This window comes from Cervus canadensis, chromosome 30, assembly GCF_019320065.1.
Source record: "Cervus canadensis isolate Bull #8, Minnesota chromosome 30, ASM1932006v1, whole genome shotgun sequence".
Classification (NCBI taxonomy): Eukaryota; Metazoa; Chordata; class Mammalia; order Artiodactyla; family Cervidae; genus Cervus; species Cervus canadensis.
Window position 1 is genome coordinate 2,760,572 of NC_057415.1, and position 20,095 is coordinate 2,780,666.

General features: G+C 41.0%; 1 protein-coding gene across 4 annotated transcripts in view; it reads left to right on the plus strand.

Moving 5' to 3' along the window:
* Positions 1 to 5,641: 5,641 nt before the first annotated feature.
* The window catches only part of PPP3CC (protein phosphatase 3 catalytic subunit gamma), an 81,318-nt gene continuing 66,864 nt past the window's right edge, over positions 5,642 to 20,095 (plus strand). The window contains exon 1 of one of the 4 annotated variants that reach the window (XM_043453090.1): positions 5,642 to 5,989. In XM_043453090.1, the coding sequence (XP_043309025.1) occupies positions 5,941 to 5,989 (49 nt within the window). In that variant the 5' untranslated portion in view covers positions 5,642 to 5,940. The remainder of the gene's footprint in view (positions 5,990 to 20,095) is intronic. The other 3 variants (XM_043453093.1, XM_043453091.1, XM_043453094.1) reach the window with 3 other exon arrangements.

A 20,095-nucleotide genomic window follows, 5' to 3' on the forward strand; every position in this document is an offset into this window, starting at 1 on the left:
ATGTCAAATCTCTATCCACATAAAGTATGATTTTTCATAAAGCATAATGTTCCATCCAGTGTCATACTTCATTTAATCATTTTCCTATGCAAATGAAATAATATAGCGTCTATTTCATGTCTTGCTTCTTTGTTAAAAATTTATTTGGCTGCATTGGGTCTTATCTGCAGGCATGTAGGATCTTCTCAGTTGCAGGCATGCAAACTCTTAGTTGCAGCATGTGGTATCTAGTTCCCTGACCAGGGATTGAACCTGAACCCCCTGCATTGGGAGCATAGAGTCTTAGCCATTGGGCCACCAGGGAAGTCCTGGTATCTCGCCTCTTTTGTTCACCATAATGTTTTTAAGATTCATCCATACTATTACATACCTCATTAATTATTTTCTTTTTATTATCTGAGTAGTATTGGGTATTTTTGCTGGGTTATTATGTCTGTTGGGTAAAATACCCAAGAGTAGAATTACTGAGTAATACTGTGTGTATATTTAACTTTTATAACAAACTTCCTAAGTAGTTGCAGCATTTTACTCTCCCACCAGCAATGCAGCAGAGTTCCAGTTGCTCCCAGCCTTGCCAACACTTACATGTTGAGAGTTTTTAATTTCAGCTTTTATTTTTAATTTTTGATTTTTGGTTGCACTGGGTCTTCATTGCTGCATGCAGGCTTTCTCTAGTTGTGGTGAGCAGGAGTTACTCTTTGTTGTGGTGCATGGAATTCTCATTGTGGGAGCTTCTATGGTTGCAGAGCACAGGCTTAAGGGTGTGTGGGCTTCAGCAGTTGTAGCACACAGCTCCAGTAGCTATAGTGCATGGGATCAGTTGCCCCTCAGCATGTGGGATCTTCCTGGATCCAGGGATTGAACCTGTGTCCCCTGCATTAGCAGGTGGATTCTTACCTACTGTACCACCAGGGAAGTTCCAATTTCAGCTCTTCTAGGTTAGTAAAATGGTATCTCAGTATTTCCCTCATGACAAATAATATTGAGTCTTCTCACTGGCCATACATATATCTTCTTTGATTGATACTGCCAAATTCCTTTGCAGAGAAATTGTGCTAATTTATAATTCTACCAACAGTTCAGTTCAGTTCAGTCGCTCAGTCGTGTCCGACTCTTTGCAACCCCATGAACCGTAGCACGCCAGGCCTCCCTGTCCATCACCAACTCCCAGATTCCACCCAAACCCATGTCCATTGAGTCGGTGATGGCATCCAAGCATCTCATCCTCTGTCGTCCCCTTCTCCTCCTGCCCTCAATCTTTCCCAGCAACAGGGTCTTTTCAAATGAGTCAGCTCTTCGCATCAGGTGGCCAAAGTATTGGAGTTTCAGCTTCAGTATCAGTCCTTCCAATGAATATTCAGGACTAATCTCCTTTAGGATGGACCGGTTGGATCTCCTTGCAGTCCAAGGGACTCTCAAGAGTCTTCTCCAACACCACAGTTCAAAAGCATCAATTCTTCGGTGCTCAGCTTTCTTTATAGTCCAACTCTCACATCCATACATGATCACTGGAAAAACCATAGCCTTGACTAGATGGACCTTTGTTGACAAAGTAATGTCTCTGCCTTTCAATATGCCGTCTAGGTTGGTCATAACTTTCCTTCCCAAGGAGTAAGCGTCTTTTAATTTCATGGCTGCAGTCACCATCTGCAGTGATTTTGGAGCCCAGAAAAATAAAGTCAGCCACTGTTTCCACTGTTTCTCCATCTATTTGCCATGAAATGATGCCATGATCTTAGTTTCCTGAATGTTGAGCTTTAAGCCAACTTTTTCACTCTCCTCTTTCACTTTCATCAAGAGGCTCTTTAGTTCTTCTTCACTTTCTGCCATAAGGGTGGTGTCATCTGCGTATCTAAGATTATTGATATTTCTCCCAGCAATCTTGATTCCAGCTTGTGCTTCCTCCAGCCCAGCGTTTCTCATGATGTACTACCAACAGTATCACCTTTTAAAAATATTTTCCAATTTTCTGATGGGCGGCGTGCTACTGTTGGCCAGCTCGGCTGGCGGGTAATGCTGGGAGGTCCTGGCCGGGGGCTCCGGTTGGAGACATGATTGCAATGCGGGCCTTAGGATTTGAGCCAAAGAAAGAAGAAATTAAAAAGATGATAGCTGAAACTGACAAAGAAGGAATTGGCACCATTAGTTTTGAAGAATTTTTTGCCATGAGTGTAAAAATGAGTGAAAAGGATGAAAAAGAAGAAATACTGAAGGCTTTCAAATTATTTGATGCTGATGATACAGGAAGTACATCACTGAACAATATCGAGGGGTTGCTAAGGAACTAGGGGAAGATGTAACAGATGATGAACTTCAGGAAAGCTTGATGAGGCTGAGCATGATGGACGGAGAAATAAGCAAGGGAGAATTTTTGAAAATGATGCAAAAGACCACTCTTTATTAATATTGTCTTTTGTGCTTTCTGGAAAGTTGTTAACAAGTTTTTATTTGTTGTAAGTTCCACAATAGCTGAATGTATTCATTTTCAGTGTTTAAGTTTATATACACAAACTGGTCTCTTGATGTCTAATCCATGTGAGAAGTTACATGTTGCTACCAATATGTTGTTAAATCTATAACATCAAGAAATAAAATGTAGTGACTTCCTTAAACTATGAAAATAAAAATAAAAATATTTTCCAATTTTCTATGTAAAAAAATAGCACCTTAATTCTCATATTTATTACTTATGAAGTTTGGTGTTAAAATGTGGCTCCACTTTGAGATCCAAGGACTTCCGTAGCTCAGTCCAGTGGTTAAGACTGCACTTTCACTGCAGAAGGCATGTGTTTGATCCCTGGTCAGGGAACTAAGATCCTGCATGCCTCCCAGTGTGACCAAAAACCAAAGAAAACAAATCAACAAACAAACAAAAATGAGCGAAGATATATCTGAGATCCAGATAGCTGGTTCCTTTCCCCACTACTATTATTGAATAACCCATCTCTTCACGTTGGTTTCCAGTGTTTTCTTAAACTGTTTTAGTCATCTTGTGTAGATTCTTCTAGATGAATTTCAGCCTCTACTATGCTGCAGGAACCAGTTTATTTTCGACCACTAGAAAGTTGCTCTGTTTGATATGGGGCGTGGAGCTCTGGTTACTTCATAGTTGAAGAACTTCCTCAGAATCTCTGAACAATTCTCTCCGGTGAAAGCCTGAAATCAAGACCCAAGAACACAGAACCAAAATCTGTCTGGTTCCTGAAGTGCTCCTGCCTTGCTAGAATTGCTGCGAGTTTCCTTTAGGTCAAAACTGCAAGGCACAGGCAGGAATAGAGACGAGCTGCACAGAAGGGACATGCGGACGCAGGTGGGCCGAGGAGGGTGGCCTGAACTGAGATCACGACTGCCGAGTGTGAGGCAGACGGCTAGTGGGGGCCGAAGCAATTCACCTCCAATTAAAACACCTGCAAAGCGTAACTCAGGCTCTGACTCTAGGGCATACGCCCAGACCACCTCCCATTACATCCGTCAGTTCAGTTCAGCTGCTCACTCATGACCGACTCGTTGCCACCCCATAGACTGCAGCATGCCAGGCTTCCCGGTCCATCACCAACTTCCAGAGTTTACTCAAGCTCACGTCCATTGAGTTGGTGATGCCATCGAGCCATCTCATCCTCTGTCGTCCCCTTCTCCCTTTGACTAGATGGACCTTTGTTGGCAAAGTAATGTCTCTGCTTTTTAATATGCTGTCTAGGTTGGTCCCATTACATAAATCTACGTTAAAGGAGATTTGGGTTAACCTCTATAATCTTTCAGCTGGGAGCTGTCCAAAAGAACTTTCTGTGATGATGGAAGTGTCCTAGTCTGTTGTTTTGTTCAGTTGCTCAGTCGTGTCTGACTCTGAGACCCCAAGGACTACAGCACGCCAGGTCTCCCTGTCCTTCGCTATCTTCCAGAGTTTGCTCAGATTCATGTCCATTGAGTCAGCGATGCCAAGGAACCATCTGTCTCATCCTCTGTACCCTCCTCTCATCTTGCCTTCAATCTTTCCCAGCATCAGGGTCTTTTCCAGTGGGACGGTTCTTTGCACTAGGTCTTATTCGACCACATCCAATTAGTCACTAGCCACATGTAGTTACTGAATGCTTCAAATGTGGCTAGTACACCTGAGGAAATAAATATTTGTTTTATTTACTTTAAATGTACAGAGCCACTTATGACTACTCACTGGCCACCACAGTGACTGTTAAGATCGGTTTTCCTGTAATTTGCATATACTTCCTTGGATCCCAGTTTTAACATTCCACTGCTGCTGCTAAGTCACTTCAGTCGTGCATTTAAGTCACTTCGACTCTGTGCGACCCCCATAGACTGCAGCCCAACAGGCTCCCCCATCCCTGGCATTCTCCAGGCAAGAACACTGGAGTGGGTTGCCATTTCCTTCTCCAATGCATGAAAGTGAAAAGTGAAACTGAAGTCGCTCAGTCGTGTCCGACTCTTAGTGACCCCATGGACACCCCTTAGCCTACCAGGCTCCTCCGTCCATGGGATTTTCCAGGCAAGAGTACTGGAGTGGGGTGCCACTGCTTTCTCCATTAACATTCCACCATCAGGACTAAAAGACTTTTGTCTTTGCCAGGCACTATACTAGAAAACACTTTCTATATTAGGCCTGCAGTTCAAGGAGAGAAAAAGGTCAGTTTTTAACCTAGAGATGAGCCAGATTATTAAGACTCTACGGAGACTTGCCCATCGTTTTCCACGGTAAGAATGAGGGGGGAGGTAGGTACTGTGTCACTGTGTCAAAGGGGAAGGGTTGCTTCCAGCCGTGTAGGTGGCGCGCAGAACTTACAGGTCAGTTCCCTGCACAGAAGAGGTCTGGCCCAAGGACTCGCTGAGGGGGCTGCGGTCCCTTCTGACAAGTGGAAAAGAAGCCAGGAGGCTGTGGGACGTGGCGGGGTGTGTGTGTGGGGGCTCCTATCCACCCACTCGGAAACCACCCCCCTCCACCTCCCACTACTAGATTAGAACTAGGATGCACGCGATCGTCCTCACTATACTAAGTACTCTCGACAAATGTGACAACTTAAACCAGGGATTTAAATGGGTGTGGTGACTGGGGGGAGGGTAAGCTGTGGGAAGGAGCTGGATCAAGCTGATAACGACTCCTAGAGACAGAGTTGGAGGGGAGACCCCGAGGGAAGGGAGGGAGGCCCCGCCGTGGGGAAGGTCGGGGAGGACGAGGGCGCCCCGCAAGGTGATCCCAGGCGGACAGGATGCGCGCGGCTCCGCCAGACAGCCGCCGGGTCGCCCGGGCCGGGTCACAAGATGGCCGCGGTTCCGCTGGGCCTCTGGGTGCGGGGCCCAGGGCCCGGCGTTAGGTGCTCCAGGCCCGGGAGGCGCAGGCAGCTGAGGAGCAGTCAGAGCTGCAGGGGAGGGCAGGCAGAGCAGAGAGGGAAGACAGACTTTCGGAAGCTGGAGGAGACGAAGGAAGCGCGCGAGTACCGAAGGCGGCCGCGCGGGCCCGGGGCCTCCGCGCGAAGGGTAAAGCCGGGGTTGTCTACTGCCCGGGGGCTGGGGGTCAGACGGCCGAGCGGCCGGGGCCACTTGCGGAGCTCAAGGCCTCGGCGCGGTAACCGCGGCGGCGCCGCGCGCGCCGCAGGGAAGTTGGGGAGGCGCCGAGTCGGGGGAGAGCGCGCGCGCGCGCACGAGCCCGGCCGCGCGCAGCCGCGGCTGCCCGCGTAGCCTCCCTGATCTGCTGTCGCCTGCGCTCCCGACTCGGCGCCTCGAGAGGGAGCGGTCAGCGGGCCCGCATAGTGTCCGTGGGATTTGAGGCCGGGCTGCTGCGGCCGCCTCCTTCTGGTGCCTGGGCCGCCCTGATTAAGTGGGGCCGGGGCACGGCCGGTTGACCGGCCCCGGGGAGTCGAGATCGCTGGAGGCGAAGGCGGAGGCGCACGTCTGGAGATCTCCCCGGACCGGGAGGAGGCCGAGGGGATCATGTCCGGGAGGAACCTCCACCTCTCCACCACCGAACGCGTCATCAAAGGTGCCAAGCGGGCCAGGCCTTCCAGTCGATCGGCGGGAAACGGCCCTTGGCCGGGCGATGGCTCGGGGCCGGAGGGAGGGAAGGAGTCGAGGACGGGAGCCGGGAGGGCGGCGGGGTCCCGGGCGGCGCCCATCCAGGAGGAGGACCTGGAGGGGGTGTGGGAGACGGGAGGCGGGGATCCCCACCGGGGCTGCCCGGCGGGGGCGCCGGGTGTTTTCTGTAGCACCTGGACCAGTAGCTAGCTGGGGATTGCTCATTTATCTCCAGCAGTGTCGGATTTCCAGGCAGGATGGGTGTTTCTAATCCTATCAACCCATGAAGAGTCTGGATCTCCATCTTTTTAGTCTCTTACCTGAGGGAAGCCATCTAGGGTGATGTGGGCAGGGTGTTAAGTAGGCTCTTCCAAGTCAGATCTTTCTACTCAAAGGTCAGATCTTTCTTGCCGCTTCCCCAACCTTTTTAAAGTATGAATACCACTTTCTCCAGATCATCACGTCACTGTTATTACTAAAAGAAACAATATAATGAAATAAAAACAAATAAATTCATTTTATGATATTTGAAAGGGATCTACAGATCTCTTGACATGATTGTTGGTGTTTTATTTTCCTTTTGGCCATAGAGACTTGGAGAATGATATTCTCTGATTCAGGTGTCCAACATCGACTAAAGTGTTTCTTATGTTGTAGTTGTTTCTGCCCTTAAAATAAGATTAGTGGTTTAAGCATAACCACTAATTTATGTGCTGCTTTTGTTCAGACATAAGACTTAAGTACAACTCTGCTCTCTGAGTTTTAATACTGGGTTTGAAAGCACCATTTTGTAAGAAGGGAATATAGCAAGATCCAGGTGTGTTAGTGACCTCTAGATAAAGGGGTTAGTTGTAAGTGGGGAGAACTCTTAAAATACTTTTTTTTTATTTTGGTAATTAGATGGAGAAAAGCAACCAAGATTAGTGATGAGAAAACATTTTTCTCTTAGTGGAGAAAAATGAATGGTCAATGAAGGGGAAGAGTTTTAGTTATAACTTAGCACCCCCCCACCTCCAGAAACATTAAGCATCATAAATGTTGATTGTCTGCAGTATATAATTTTAATGTATCATGTAGTTTCCACCCAGAAAGTCATCATCATAAGTGTTGATCATAAATGTTAATTATCTACACTATATAATATTTATTAAATATAATGGGAATTTTGAGATTTACCTCCTCAGCATTTGTCTAGTATCATTAGGGATTTAAGAGAATTGGTCATATAACTGATAGCCCTTTAACTGCTAAATTATTTTGACCATCTTAATGTCAGTTTTCATAGTATATAACTCATCAAGGGTATATAACCATCTCTTAAGATTTAGAATCGATTAAACAATCTTCTTTGATAAATCAAGGTCATCATAATGTACATTAATTTCTGTCCTATGCAGTTAATATGGCCGGTGCATTCTGCTATATAAGGGTGTTGGCAGTTTCCTCCTGGGCTAAAATGACTCCTCACTGCTATACCAGTTTAGTGCTTTTGTCTGTTTTTAGTTTATCTCCTTCAGTACTGTTCTTTATCTGTCAAAATATGCCCTTCTCATCTGCCACTTATAAGCTGAAGTAGGCAGGGAAACCAGATAAACCAGAATAGTGTGTCAAGTCAGAATAAATAGGATCTGAGTAAAGCTTAGTGGTAGTCCTCAGACCTTTACAAATCTCAAATTCTGATCGCCATTGTGGCGTGTAATTTCTACCATAACGTGCAATAAGCTATAAAGGAAATGGTATAAAAGATATAAAGGTCATTTTAAAATGACTCTTTCAAATCGTTAAATACAGAAGTAAAGTGAAATAAAATGCAGCTAATATGCAGGTGCTGACTTATTGCTAGGCATGCCCACAGTTAAGTGAACACTCTCATAGTCTGTATGATTCAGATCTGTTTTTTGGTGAAATTATAAATGACTGTGTGTTATCAGATTACTCTTAAAGAAATGAAACATGAATGATCTCAAGCCCTTAGATTGTATGGATTTGTCTAGTATGTAAAAACTTGAGCATGAGAACTTGAGCACAGCAATTGTGGCTTCTTGATGATTTACCTTGCTTCTTATCTACATTTTCCTGAGTTTGAAATATTGAGGTTTATTCTAAGAAAGTAAGGTGTCACTGTATTTATAGCTAAGGTCCCCTGGTTGTATTGGGTTCTAAATCCTGATCTAATGTTATCTTGTCTGGCCAGAATTGTTTGCATTTATTCACAGCTGGAAATCTTTTTCAGAGGTGAGACCACACCCCAGTTATTTTTGGTTCTGTCATTTCCTGTTCACTTTAAAGTCTACTTAATTGTTTTGCTTGAGCAAACGGTGGAGAAGAGTGGGTGGGTGGGAGTGATTTGTATTTTAAGTGTCTTTTAAACAGCAACTTGCCTAAAATGAAGGACTAGAGGGTGGTTTTACTTCTGTTTCTCAAGCTTACTTGTGACCTTGCCTGTTTTTTTTCTAACCTTGCCTTTTTAGTTAAACCCTTTTTTTTTTGCTTCAATAATCTCATCTGCAAAATAGAGTTAATAATACTTTCTTCCTCAAGCATCTCAGCCATGCAAATGACATAATGGATGTGAAAAGCTTAAGACCATGTAGTATTATGAACCATTTGAAAAATATCAGCATCAGAAAGCATATGAAATTACAAGTTAAGAAGCTGTTCTGAGGAAAATACCTCTTCTATAATATAAAGGACATTTGGGTGGAATCCCATGGATAACAGCATAGAAACCAATAATACAGTCTGTTTTGTATTCCCTGGCAGCTGGTTTCTTCTCTCTCAGTTGAAGGTGTTCATTTTGTGTTTAAAAAATATAAAAATTCTTATGATTTCACTCACTCATTAAATGTTTATGGAGAGCCATCTGCAGTGTATTCCCAATAGGTGCTCATTTGTTTCCTCTTTGTTTTAAAAATTAATATATGGGTGAGCTTCTAGAACAGCCCATATGCACTAGCATCACTACTTGTGTCTGGAACAGAAACTCAAGTAATTGAATTGTGAAAATCTTTCAGCTTGATTTGTTTTCCTTTTCTGGTTTCCAAGCTTCTTTTCCTGTTGGAGGGATTTTTTTTCCTTTGACGGTGATTTTTATAAAAAGTTTCTGTTCCTCTGGACTGAATCTTTTCAGCAGCAACAAGGGAATTTCACTGGGCATTACGTGACAGATAGGGAGAATGCATTGTCTTAGTCTGTTATCTGGTGGCCGAATGGAAACAGAAGTCAGGTTTCTTTTTTCATACAGTTCTCCCATTCTTTTGAAATTCAAGTATATCGTATAGTCAGAGAATGTACTGTCATTTGTAGCACGCATTGAAGACTACTGTTTTTTAATATTCTGGCACTGGGACTAGATATGGCTATGACTTTCTTGGACTTCCCAGGTAACTCTAGTGGTAAAGAGCCTGCCTGCCAATGCGGGAGATATATGAGACACAGGTTCGATCCTTGGGTTGGAAAGATCCCCTAAGAAGGGAATGACAACCCACTCCATTATTCTTGCCTGGAGATTCCCATGAAGAGAGGAGCCTGGGGGGCTACAGTCCAAAGGGTCGCAGAGAGTTGGACACAACTGAAGCGACTTGGCACGCACGCAGGGCTTTCTTAAAATTTTTTAAGAAGAGTAGTATGACCAGAAATGGCTGTTTCTACAAGTTTACCCTGAACCCCATTTCTGTCTCTGGTACTTATACCTCTTTTATTTTCTGTTTGTTCCCTCCCCCATTTTCATATCATGAGAATGAATTTACCAAGGGTTAAAATTATTTTTTCTTATAAACATACGCTTAACCCTGTAAATTTTGAAAGGCAAAAGGGAAGAAAACAAAGGCTTCATATTCGTTCCTTACAGAAGCAACTGCTGTTAATACTTTTCATTACTCTTCTTTCATTAATACTTTTCATACAGTTGAGCCTTGAGCAACACAGGTTTGAACGGTAGGCCCCGTTACACATGGATCTTCTCAACAGTAAATACTGTGGTGCTACATGATCTGAAGATGGTTGAATCCGAGGATGCAGAACTGTGGATAGGGAGGCACTTGGGTATACAGAGGGCCAGCTGTAAGATGTAGTGGACTTTCTAGTGTCTGCAGTCTTGGCACCCTTCACTTGAGTTCAGTCGCTCAGTCGTGTCCGACTCTTTGCGACCCCATGAACCGCAGCACGCCAGGCCTCCCTGTCCATCACCAACTTCTGGAGTTTACTCAAACACATGCCCATTGAGTCGGTGATGCCATCCAGCCATCTCATCCTCTGTCGTCCCCTCCTCCTGCCCCCAATCCCTCCCAGCATCAGGGTCTTTCCAATGAGTCAACCCTTCGCATGAGGTGGCCAAAGTATTGGCACCCTTCGGCCCCTCCTTATTCAAGGATCAGCTGTATTTCCATCTAGTGGTGTGCTTTGAATTTAATATATGTCATGTTAAGCCTTTGATTGTGCAAATAATTCATATTCCTTTAATGTAAATATGGTAATTTTACCTAAATCCTTTCATAATGGTTTCAGTCAACATGAAAATGATTTGAAAGTGCTCATATTCATATTTTGATCCTTTATATTTTCAATCATTTGATACAGTGCCAACCTAGAAGAAATGTTTTCAAGGATGAATATTCATGGTGTGCAAGTCTTACAGCACACATCTGTTGAATTTGTCAAAAGTATTTCAGTTATGCTTAGTTACCATTGTAATTAACAAGCTGCCAAGCTATCTGAACACTTGGACATCCAAGACTGTTTGGAATTCACACCTCTAGGTGAAAGTCCCAAAATTCAGAAAGGATCTCTTAATTTAAACACTTAATTTCTTTTTTTTTTTTTGAGCAGGAATAAGGTGTTCTTTTTACCTGTATGATAATGGTTGTGATGAAAGCCTTATTTATATCAGACATTTGATAATAAATTTTTCTTCTATAAAGTAACATCACATTTTACTGTAAAGTAAAAAAAAGCTATTGGATCGTTGGAGAGACAAATGCTAAGGACTTGTGTGCATGTTAAGTCGCTTCAGCCATGTCTGACTCTTTGCGATCCTATGGAATTCTCTAGGCGATGAGTGATACTGGAGTGGGTTACCAGACTCCAGAGGGTCTCTCTGACTCAGGGGTCGAACCCCTGTCTCTTACATCTCTTGCACTGGCAGGCGGGTTCTTTACCACTAGCGCCAGAAGGACTCATTACTTAAAGTAAATTAAAGAATTGATTAAAAACTTTTTCCTAAGCAGTATTTGATAACAGAGTATCTTTCCATTAAAGTAACATTTTGGGGAAAAGCTAATTTTTAGACATATCTATGAGAGACAAAATTATTCAACTAATTCTGTTACATTTGTAGTCATTTTGGGGCTTTGCTGCTCCTTACTTGCTAAAGGACTAATGGAAATAAAGAGGTGTTTTTTAATCATCATCCTTTGGTGCAGTCATTAATAGAATATAGCGTTCTATATTAACATTTTTATGTTAAATTTTAGCTTCATTCAAAGATACAAAGCTGAGGTCTAAAAATTTCATCCTAACCTAAGTCATATCTGATTTCGTTATCTTTATAATCTACCTAATTATTCAGATGTATGCAGAGAGAACTTTGGTTCCTTATATTCAGTTTTATTTTGTTGGCAAACTAGATTTTTATCATGAAATCTTTTAGTTTCTTGAGTCTTTGTTATTAGAAGAGGGTATAACTTGGTAACTAGGCTCTCTAGCTTGGTTGACAGAAAAATATGCTATACTGTTTGGCCAAGGAAATGTGTATCTTTGATGATTGTTGTTAGATTTATTGAATGCTAACAAATCATGATGTTTTGGTGCAATGTCCAGACAGTGTCAGCCCGAGAGTGAAATTCTGAATGAAATAAGCAGTAGGAGATAATTGTTATTTAATCACTAGGTCGAGTCTGATTCTTTGTGTCCCCTGGCCTGTAGCCCGCCAAGCTCCTCTATCCCTGCGATTTCCCAGGCAGGAATACTGGAGTGGGTTGCCATTTCCTTCTCCAGGAATCTACCTGAGCCAGGGATTGAACCCACATCTCTTGCATTGGAGGTGGATTCTTTACCACTGAGCCACCTGTAATCCTTGTTAAAAATATTTAACCTGTATCTAGTTATAGTAAATAATCAAGTAAATCCAACTTATGGGACTTTCTGTAAGACAAATGGTCTGAACTTTTCAAAAATGTCACAGTGATGAAAAATTAAAAAGGCAAGAGGAGTTTTCTAGATGAGAGAAGATGAAAGAGAAATGGCAGCCAAGCACAGTGCCAAGCTTGGATGGGGAAGATGGATAAGCCATAGAGGACATTTTTAGGACACCTGGCAAATTTGAATATGGAGTATATGTTAGATATAGTAATTCAATATTAAATGTCTTGGGTATGTGATAGGCTATTGTGGTTATAAAGGATAATGTTCCTATTCTGAGGTGATACCTGATGAAGCATTTAGGTTGAAATGTCATGATGTCTGCAATTTGTTTTCAAATGGTTTAGGGAAAAGAAATATGTTTGTTAAAAGAGAAAGCAAAAGTGGCAAAATGTTTACCGTGGTATGTGCTAAGTCGCTTCAGTTGTGTTGGATTCTTTGTGACCCGATGGCTGTAGCCGGCCAGGCTCCTCTGTCCGTGGAATTCTCCAGGCAAGAATACTGGAGTAGGTTGCCATTCCCTTTTCCAGGGGATCTTCCTGACCCAGGTATCAAACCCATGTCTCTTGTGTCTCTTGCATTGGCGGGCAGGTTCTTTACCACTAGCACCTCTGGGAAGTCCAGTGGTGAATATGGGTGAAGAGCAAATGGATATTCATCTTAGTATTCTTTCACTTTTTGATAGAATTTCAGTGTTTCAAAATATAAAGTTGGAGAGAGAAAAAAGTACAATTAAGAGATGCCTCCAATAACCGGACTCTGGAAAGGCACTGTCAATTTGAGGATGCAGTGGTGGCCCAGTGAAGGCGTGCTGAAGAGAAGAACATGAGTTTTGTTTTCTTTTGTTTAGAACACGAATTTTAAAGTACATACAGCTGATGTGGAGTGATGGCTACTTGTTTAGTAGGAAAAGAGGTTGTTGCAGCTACATAGTCGGGCATGGAAGAACATGCAGAAGCAAAGATGGAGAAATAAAGTGTGCTTGACTAAGGAATTGAGAGGAGGGGTAAATAAGTTCAGAGAAGGGAAGCAGCCTAATGAAGAAGAGGAGAAGGACGAGGGGCAACTGAAAACTGTCAGTGATCAGTTGGCCGTGATTCCATTAAGGAGAGAGCAAGACTATTTTGATGGCTATGTGTTAAACAAACTGAGGCTTAATTGACTCATAAATGTAATTCAGAATCATGGAACATTCAAACATTACCTAAACAGATACTGTGACAGGCTTGTTTTTATTTTTGGGGGGAGACTGAAGTGAGAAAAGTGGTGGAGGGATAAAATAAATATTAAAAAGGACTAAGAAGGAGAGAAGATGGAAAGGATTTCCTAAGTATATTTCCCATCCCTGTTAATCACACCACTTACCCATTTCGTCACTGGCTCAGATGACAAGCCTGGGAACCAGGCCAGACTCTTTCCTGTCCTTTGCATGTCATACCCCATCCTATCAGACTCGGTTCTGTGGACTTCCGGTTTCTACATAAGCTACTGCTTCATCTTTCTGTCTCACTTCTTGCTTATATTAATACTATTGCAGTAGCCTCTTGCTAGGGCGGTTTAATCTAATCTTATGCTGCCATCATGATCCTTGGATAATATAAAGCATCTTTTTTGTGCTGGAAATCCTTCATGAACACTTGCAGCCCCGTAGGGTAAACTCCAGCTTTGCTGATGTGGAAGTTCCCCTCGTGGTTCGCCTCTAACCTTGTGTTCCTTCCTCCTTATTTCACACCCCCATTCCCAAACCTACATTCCCACTCCTTGTCATCCCCTAGAATCCCATGCCGTGCTGTATATGTGAAAGGATTCTTTGCACTACTTCATATAAAATCTTGTCCCCTAACATGACTAGTTCCTAATTTATCTTTCAGGATTTAGTCAAGAGAACAGCTGAGAAACTTTTTCTCCTTTACTAGGAGGCTGTATGAGTAATTGTTTTAGAACTTGGACTTTGAAGTCAGATGAATGATTCAAATTCTGCTTCTTTTAGTAGCTGCATGACCTTGGACAAATCACTTACCTTTGTTTTCCCTCAGTTTCCGTATTTGAGGAAGAGGGATGCTAAAACTTAGCTTGTAGGGTAGGGTGGTGGTTTAGTTGCTGAGTCGTGTCCGACTCTTGCAGTCCCCTGGCCTGTAGCCTGCCAGGCTCCTCTATCCATGGGATTTCCCAGGCAAGAATGTTGGGGTGGGAAGCCATTTCCTTTTCCAGGGGATCTTCCTGACCCAGGCATCGAACCTGGATCAGATTTGTTACCGCTGAGCCACCAGGAAAGCCAGATAGTTGTAAGGATTAAATAAACTCCGTAGAGTGCAGTGATGGGCGCTTGGTGAACGGTCAGTACCTGGCTGCTCTCATCCTCGTCAGAAGAATGAGGTGTTTGCCTCCTACGTGCTCCCACAAGCACTCTCACTTGCATTACAAATTTCCGAAAATATTTTAATGTTCTTTATTCATTCTAATTTCTAATTAGACTCTCTAATTTATTCTTTGTTCTAAACTGTTCTCTTCAAGTGCAAGAACTGTAGTTTTTTTTTTTTTTTTAATTTTTTGATGTGGACCAGTTTTTAAAGTCTTTATTGAATTTGTTACAGTATTGCTTCCGTTTTATGTTCTGGTTTTTTGGCCCCAAGGCATGTGGGATCTTAGCTCCCTGACCAGGGATCGAACCTGCACCCCCTGCATTGGAAGGCAGAGTCTTAATCACTGGGCTGCCAGGGAAGTCTCCAAGAACTGTGTATTCTTAATGCTGAATACAGTGCCTAGACCATAGGTGCTTAGTAAATGTCTAAGTGAAAACCTAAGAAACTTAACTTTATTGAAGACAGTGTAGGAAAGAGCATGGGAACTGCTAATTACTAGTTGTGTGACTTCTTTTCCTTGTTTTAATTTTAAAATGGGAGATAACAGTACCTACCTCAGAATCTAAAGATTATATTTCACATTATATAAAATGGTCAGCATATTGTCCGTAGTGGGTGCTTAATAAATGTTAGCTATTCTTTTTTTTTTTTTTTGTTAGCTATTCTTTATTAAACTAATTCTTGAATCTTGGTGAGATTTGACCCCAGAACTGTTTCATTTTAAGTGGTATATGTGCAATGATAGCTTAACAGTGTTATATTTTGTGTTTTCCAACTTTAGTTTCCTTAGCTTTTGAAAGAACTTAAATGCTTAGTCAAAATAGTGAAAATGTCCTTTTCTATAGTATAGATAGAATTTTGAAAATTGTGTGTTCAGAAACAGATATTTGGTGAGTTCTTACTATAAGCAGCAACATATTTTTGGTTATACTCAGAAGCTTAATTACTGTCGTGAAAAGTACTCAGTATAGCCTGTGATAATTTCCCAAAAATGTAACAGAAAATTAGAACTGTGGAGCTTCCTATGACTAATACCACCGGGAAGAGTGGATGACTAAACCTTAGACTATATCTGGTGAGAAATGTTTGCCCCTTCACTCTATAAATTGATAATCCTTTCAAGTTTAAACTTTAACGGTTGATTGGTGGCCTAACTAGGTAAGACTTAATTTGTGGGAGGTTTTTTTTTGTATGTATGCCTTGGTACCTTTTATTCTTGTGACTTAGGGCTTTGTGGAAGTTTAAAAATAAAATAGGATAGTTTTAACGAAGGGCCAGAGTAATAAATGTAATTGGTGGACTTATTCATGAAAGTAAGTTAGTTTTTTTTTTTTAACTATTGTGCAAGTTTTATTGAACACATATGATCACTGTAAAGTTATGGTTTCCTTAAGACTGGTGAATTCAGTGACCTTCAAAGAACAGAGAGAATAATCTGAAAGAGTGATTTCAGATTATTGAAATAAATGATTTGTTCTGATCAGTTATAAAAGGACCTGAAATGTGCATACCACTTTCACTAATAATAGTTAATATAACTTCTTACTCGGTGTTTAACTGGTTCATGATTGGAAAGGCAGGTGAGGAGATTAGGAAATAAGCTGCAAAAGTAGGGCAGGCTTGTTGGCTTAAAATAGGAATGAAAGCAGGGTTATTTGCAGTGAACAGAGACAGCTATTTAGGTAAATCCTAGTGTCCCATGAGGATAAGACCACACATAATCTAAAAATAATAGCTTAAAGGCCAATCACTTTTAAGGTTTATCTCCTATACTTCCTACAGGATTAACATGGTCACCAATGTGGCCTTTCTCTTTAATGCAGTTCTGCATCAGATGTTAGGCATATGAGAATATGTATCATTATTCAGTGGATGTATATTAAAGCAGTGTATTGAATTGAATTTGACCATGAAAAGGCTGCAGAATTTTTTCGGTGTACTGTAGCAACTTAGTTCTTAAAATTTATTAAATTTTAATTTTGATAATTTTAGATTTACAGGATGTTGCAAAGAAATGTACAGGAAAGTCCTATACACCCTCCCCCAGGTCTCTTCCACAGTGTCAGTGTCCCACATCGCCAAAGTACTGTACCAAAATTAAGATACCGACATTGGCACAATCCAGAGGGCTTATTCGAGTTTCACCAGTTATACGTGGACTTGTGTGTGTGTGTGTAGCTATATGCAGTTTCACATGTTTATAGCTACAACCACAATCAAGATACTCAACTGAATCACCACCACAAGACTCTTGTGTTACTACCCCTTTGTGGCCACACCCGTCCCCTTCAGAAGCTCATTTTTATAGTTTGGTTATTGTCTTGAATCGTATATAAACTTGATTTGATTAGGGTTTTTGCTTCTGAGTTGAAAGCATTGTACAATAGATTTTTTTTGCAATCGAGGTAATCTAACAGCAATTGTCTCAGGGCAAAAACTAGGTTAAGATGTGTTGGCAATTTGGGAGCACTGAAAACTTTTCTGGATAAATGTATAAAGGCTTAGAATCATTCTGAACCCTGGTTACCAAACAGAATCACCTGTGGAGCTTAAAAAAAAAAATGAAGGAAATATGGGTACTTTGGCCTCATTCCAGATAAATCTGGCAAGCAGCGTTGAATATAAAATCCAGGTTACAAAAGGATACACAGTATGATACATATATAAAAATTTTAAATATATTGTTTATAAATATATTTAAGGAAAATTATGTGTATATAAAGAAATTGACATTGGGAAGGATACACGAATACTTAACGGTACTAATTACCCCTGGGATGAAGGAAAAGGATGGAGGCTGTCTTCAATTATAATTGTAACATTCTATTTGAAACAGATATGGCAGACTTAATATTTTAAATCTATGTGGTAGGTACACGGGTGTTCATAGTATTTGTATTATTTCCTATACCATTTTATGTAAAATTTTTTTTAAACTTTTTCATTAAAAATATATATAAAGTGTTAGTTGCTCAGTCATGTCTGACTCTTTGTGACCCCATGGACTTATTAGCCCACTAGACTTCTCTGTCCATGGGATTCTGCAGGCAAGAGTACTGGAGTGGGTAGCCATTCCCTTCTCCAGGGGATCTTTCCAACCCAGAGATCAAATCTGGGTCTACATGCAGTATATTACATCTGTGTTTCGAATTTCCTCTTTTTTCCCTTGTAGTATACCTTCTGTTTATTTTATTTTGGTGCCAAGAGTGGAAATAAATACCTAAAAGTGAGGATTAAGAAAGTAGCTTTGGAACTTCCAGAAGACCCAGACTTCCAGCTGAGGTTTCCACTTTCTGATGCCCTCCCCTGATTTCTGTAGCCATCTGCTGATAGTCAGCTCTGTGGTCTTTTATACAGCCAGTGCTTCCAATATAGTGTATTGCTTAACTCTTCTGTGTTGACATTACATCTTATTTTTTGATGTAATGTTGACATTGCATTAATTATTTTGTCTATTTAAGTAGAATATACATTTATTTAAGGTAGACTCATATGTTAAATTTATATAATCTATACCTTACCTTCTAGACAGCATGAGTATGTGGTAGATGCTTGATAAATACTGAATTATTTAACTTAGAATATAATTACCTCCCTAGTATTTTCTACTTTTACTCAAAGAACCTTTGCAGTTTTTTGTCTCCTATAGATTTCAGAACTTCAGGTTTTAACAAATAATCACTATTAAATAGGATTTTAGGAAGGCCAGCTATAGGAACTTAGATCTCTTCAGGTACTGAGTGTTTTATTTTTAAGTTAGTAACATTGTATAGCCATGAATTCTATAAAATCTCAAATTGTGTAAAATCCTGGATTGTATAAAATTCTTTTGCTTTCTTGAGTGTATCTTGCTTATGAATTTATTTATTGTGTGTTATGTCTACATAGTACTCATTTAAACTTAAATTTTAGTGGCTTCTCAGAGAGATTATTTGTATTCTAACCTTTTTTTTTTTTTACTTTGACTTATGTATGAAGAAAAACTATTAGAGATTATTTGATGAAGCACTATAGCAAAGGACTTCCCTGATAGCTCAGTTGGTAAAGAATCCTCCTGCAATGCAGGAGACCCGGTTCAATTCCTGGCTTGGGAAGATCCGCTGCAGAAGGGATAGGCTACCCACTTCAGTTGTTGGACTTCCCTTATGGCTCAGCTTGTAAAGAATCCACCTGCAATGTGGGAGACCTGGATTTCGTTCTCTGGGTTGGGAAGATCCCCTGGAGAAGGGAAGGGCTACCCGCTCCGGTATTCTGGCCTGGAGAATTCCATGGACTGGATAGTCCATGGGATTGCAGAGAGTCAGACACGACTGAGTGACTTTTGCTATAGCAAAGGAACTTAGTCTCTGGAATCAATCGACCTGAGATCAAATTCCAGCTCCTCCAGTTCCCAGTTGTGAGATTTTGGACAAAGTTTCTAACTTCCCTGAACCTTGGTTTTCACATTTGTCAAGAGGGGATAATAATACTTCATAGAGTGTTATTAGGTTAGATGAGACTATGTATGTAAAGCCCTCAGCATAATGGCTGTTTTGCAGTTAGCAGACAACAATAAACATTATGATCACTATTATTTTTGTGACTCTATAATTAAAAGTTGAAATCTGAAACCTATACTGAAAAGCGTTTTTTGGATACTTTTGACAAACTAGCACAACATAAATAATTTAGCATCAGAGATTATAGCTAACTTATATTAGCAAATTTAATGTACTAACAAAAAGAATAACGCAAAAAAAAAAAAAGAATAACGCATTATTATCAAGTAGGATTTATCTCAGTAATGCAAAGTTGTGTTAACATTTGAAAATCGATGAATATAAATCTACATATTAACAGAGTAAAGGAGAAAACACATAGCATTACTTCAGTAAATTCAGAAAAACTATTTGACAAAAACTCAACACCCCATTCATGATTTAAACAAACACACTTCTGGAAATACTAAAGGGAATCAACCCTGAATGTTCACGGGAAGGACTGATGCTGAAGCTGAAGCTCCAGTACTTTGGCCACCTAAGGCGAAGAACTGACTCATTGGAAAAGACCCTGAAGCTGGGAAAGATTGAGGGCAGGAGAAAGAGGTGCAGAGGATGAGATGGTGAGACATCATCACTGACTCAACGGACATGAACTTGAGCAAACTCTGGGAGATAGTGGAGGACAGGGAAGCCTGGCATGCTGTATATATATAATATATATCTTTTCTTTTCTATTATGGTTTATTACAAGATTTTGAGTGTAGTTCCCTGTGCTCTACAATGGGTCCTTACTTATCTATTTTATGCATAACAGTTTGTATCTGCTAATCCCAGACTCCTAATTTACCCCTTCTTTCCCCATTTTGTAACCCTAAGTTTATTTTGTATGCTTGTGAGTCTGTTTCTGTTTTGTAAATTAGTTTATTTGTATCATATTTTAGCTTATACATGTCAGTGATACCATATGATATTTGTCTTTTTCTTTCAGACTTCAGTTAGTATGATTATCTCTAGGCCCATGCATGTTTGCTGCAAATGGCATTATTTTATTCTTTTTTTATGACTGAACAGTATTCCTCTGTGTGTGTGTGT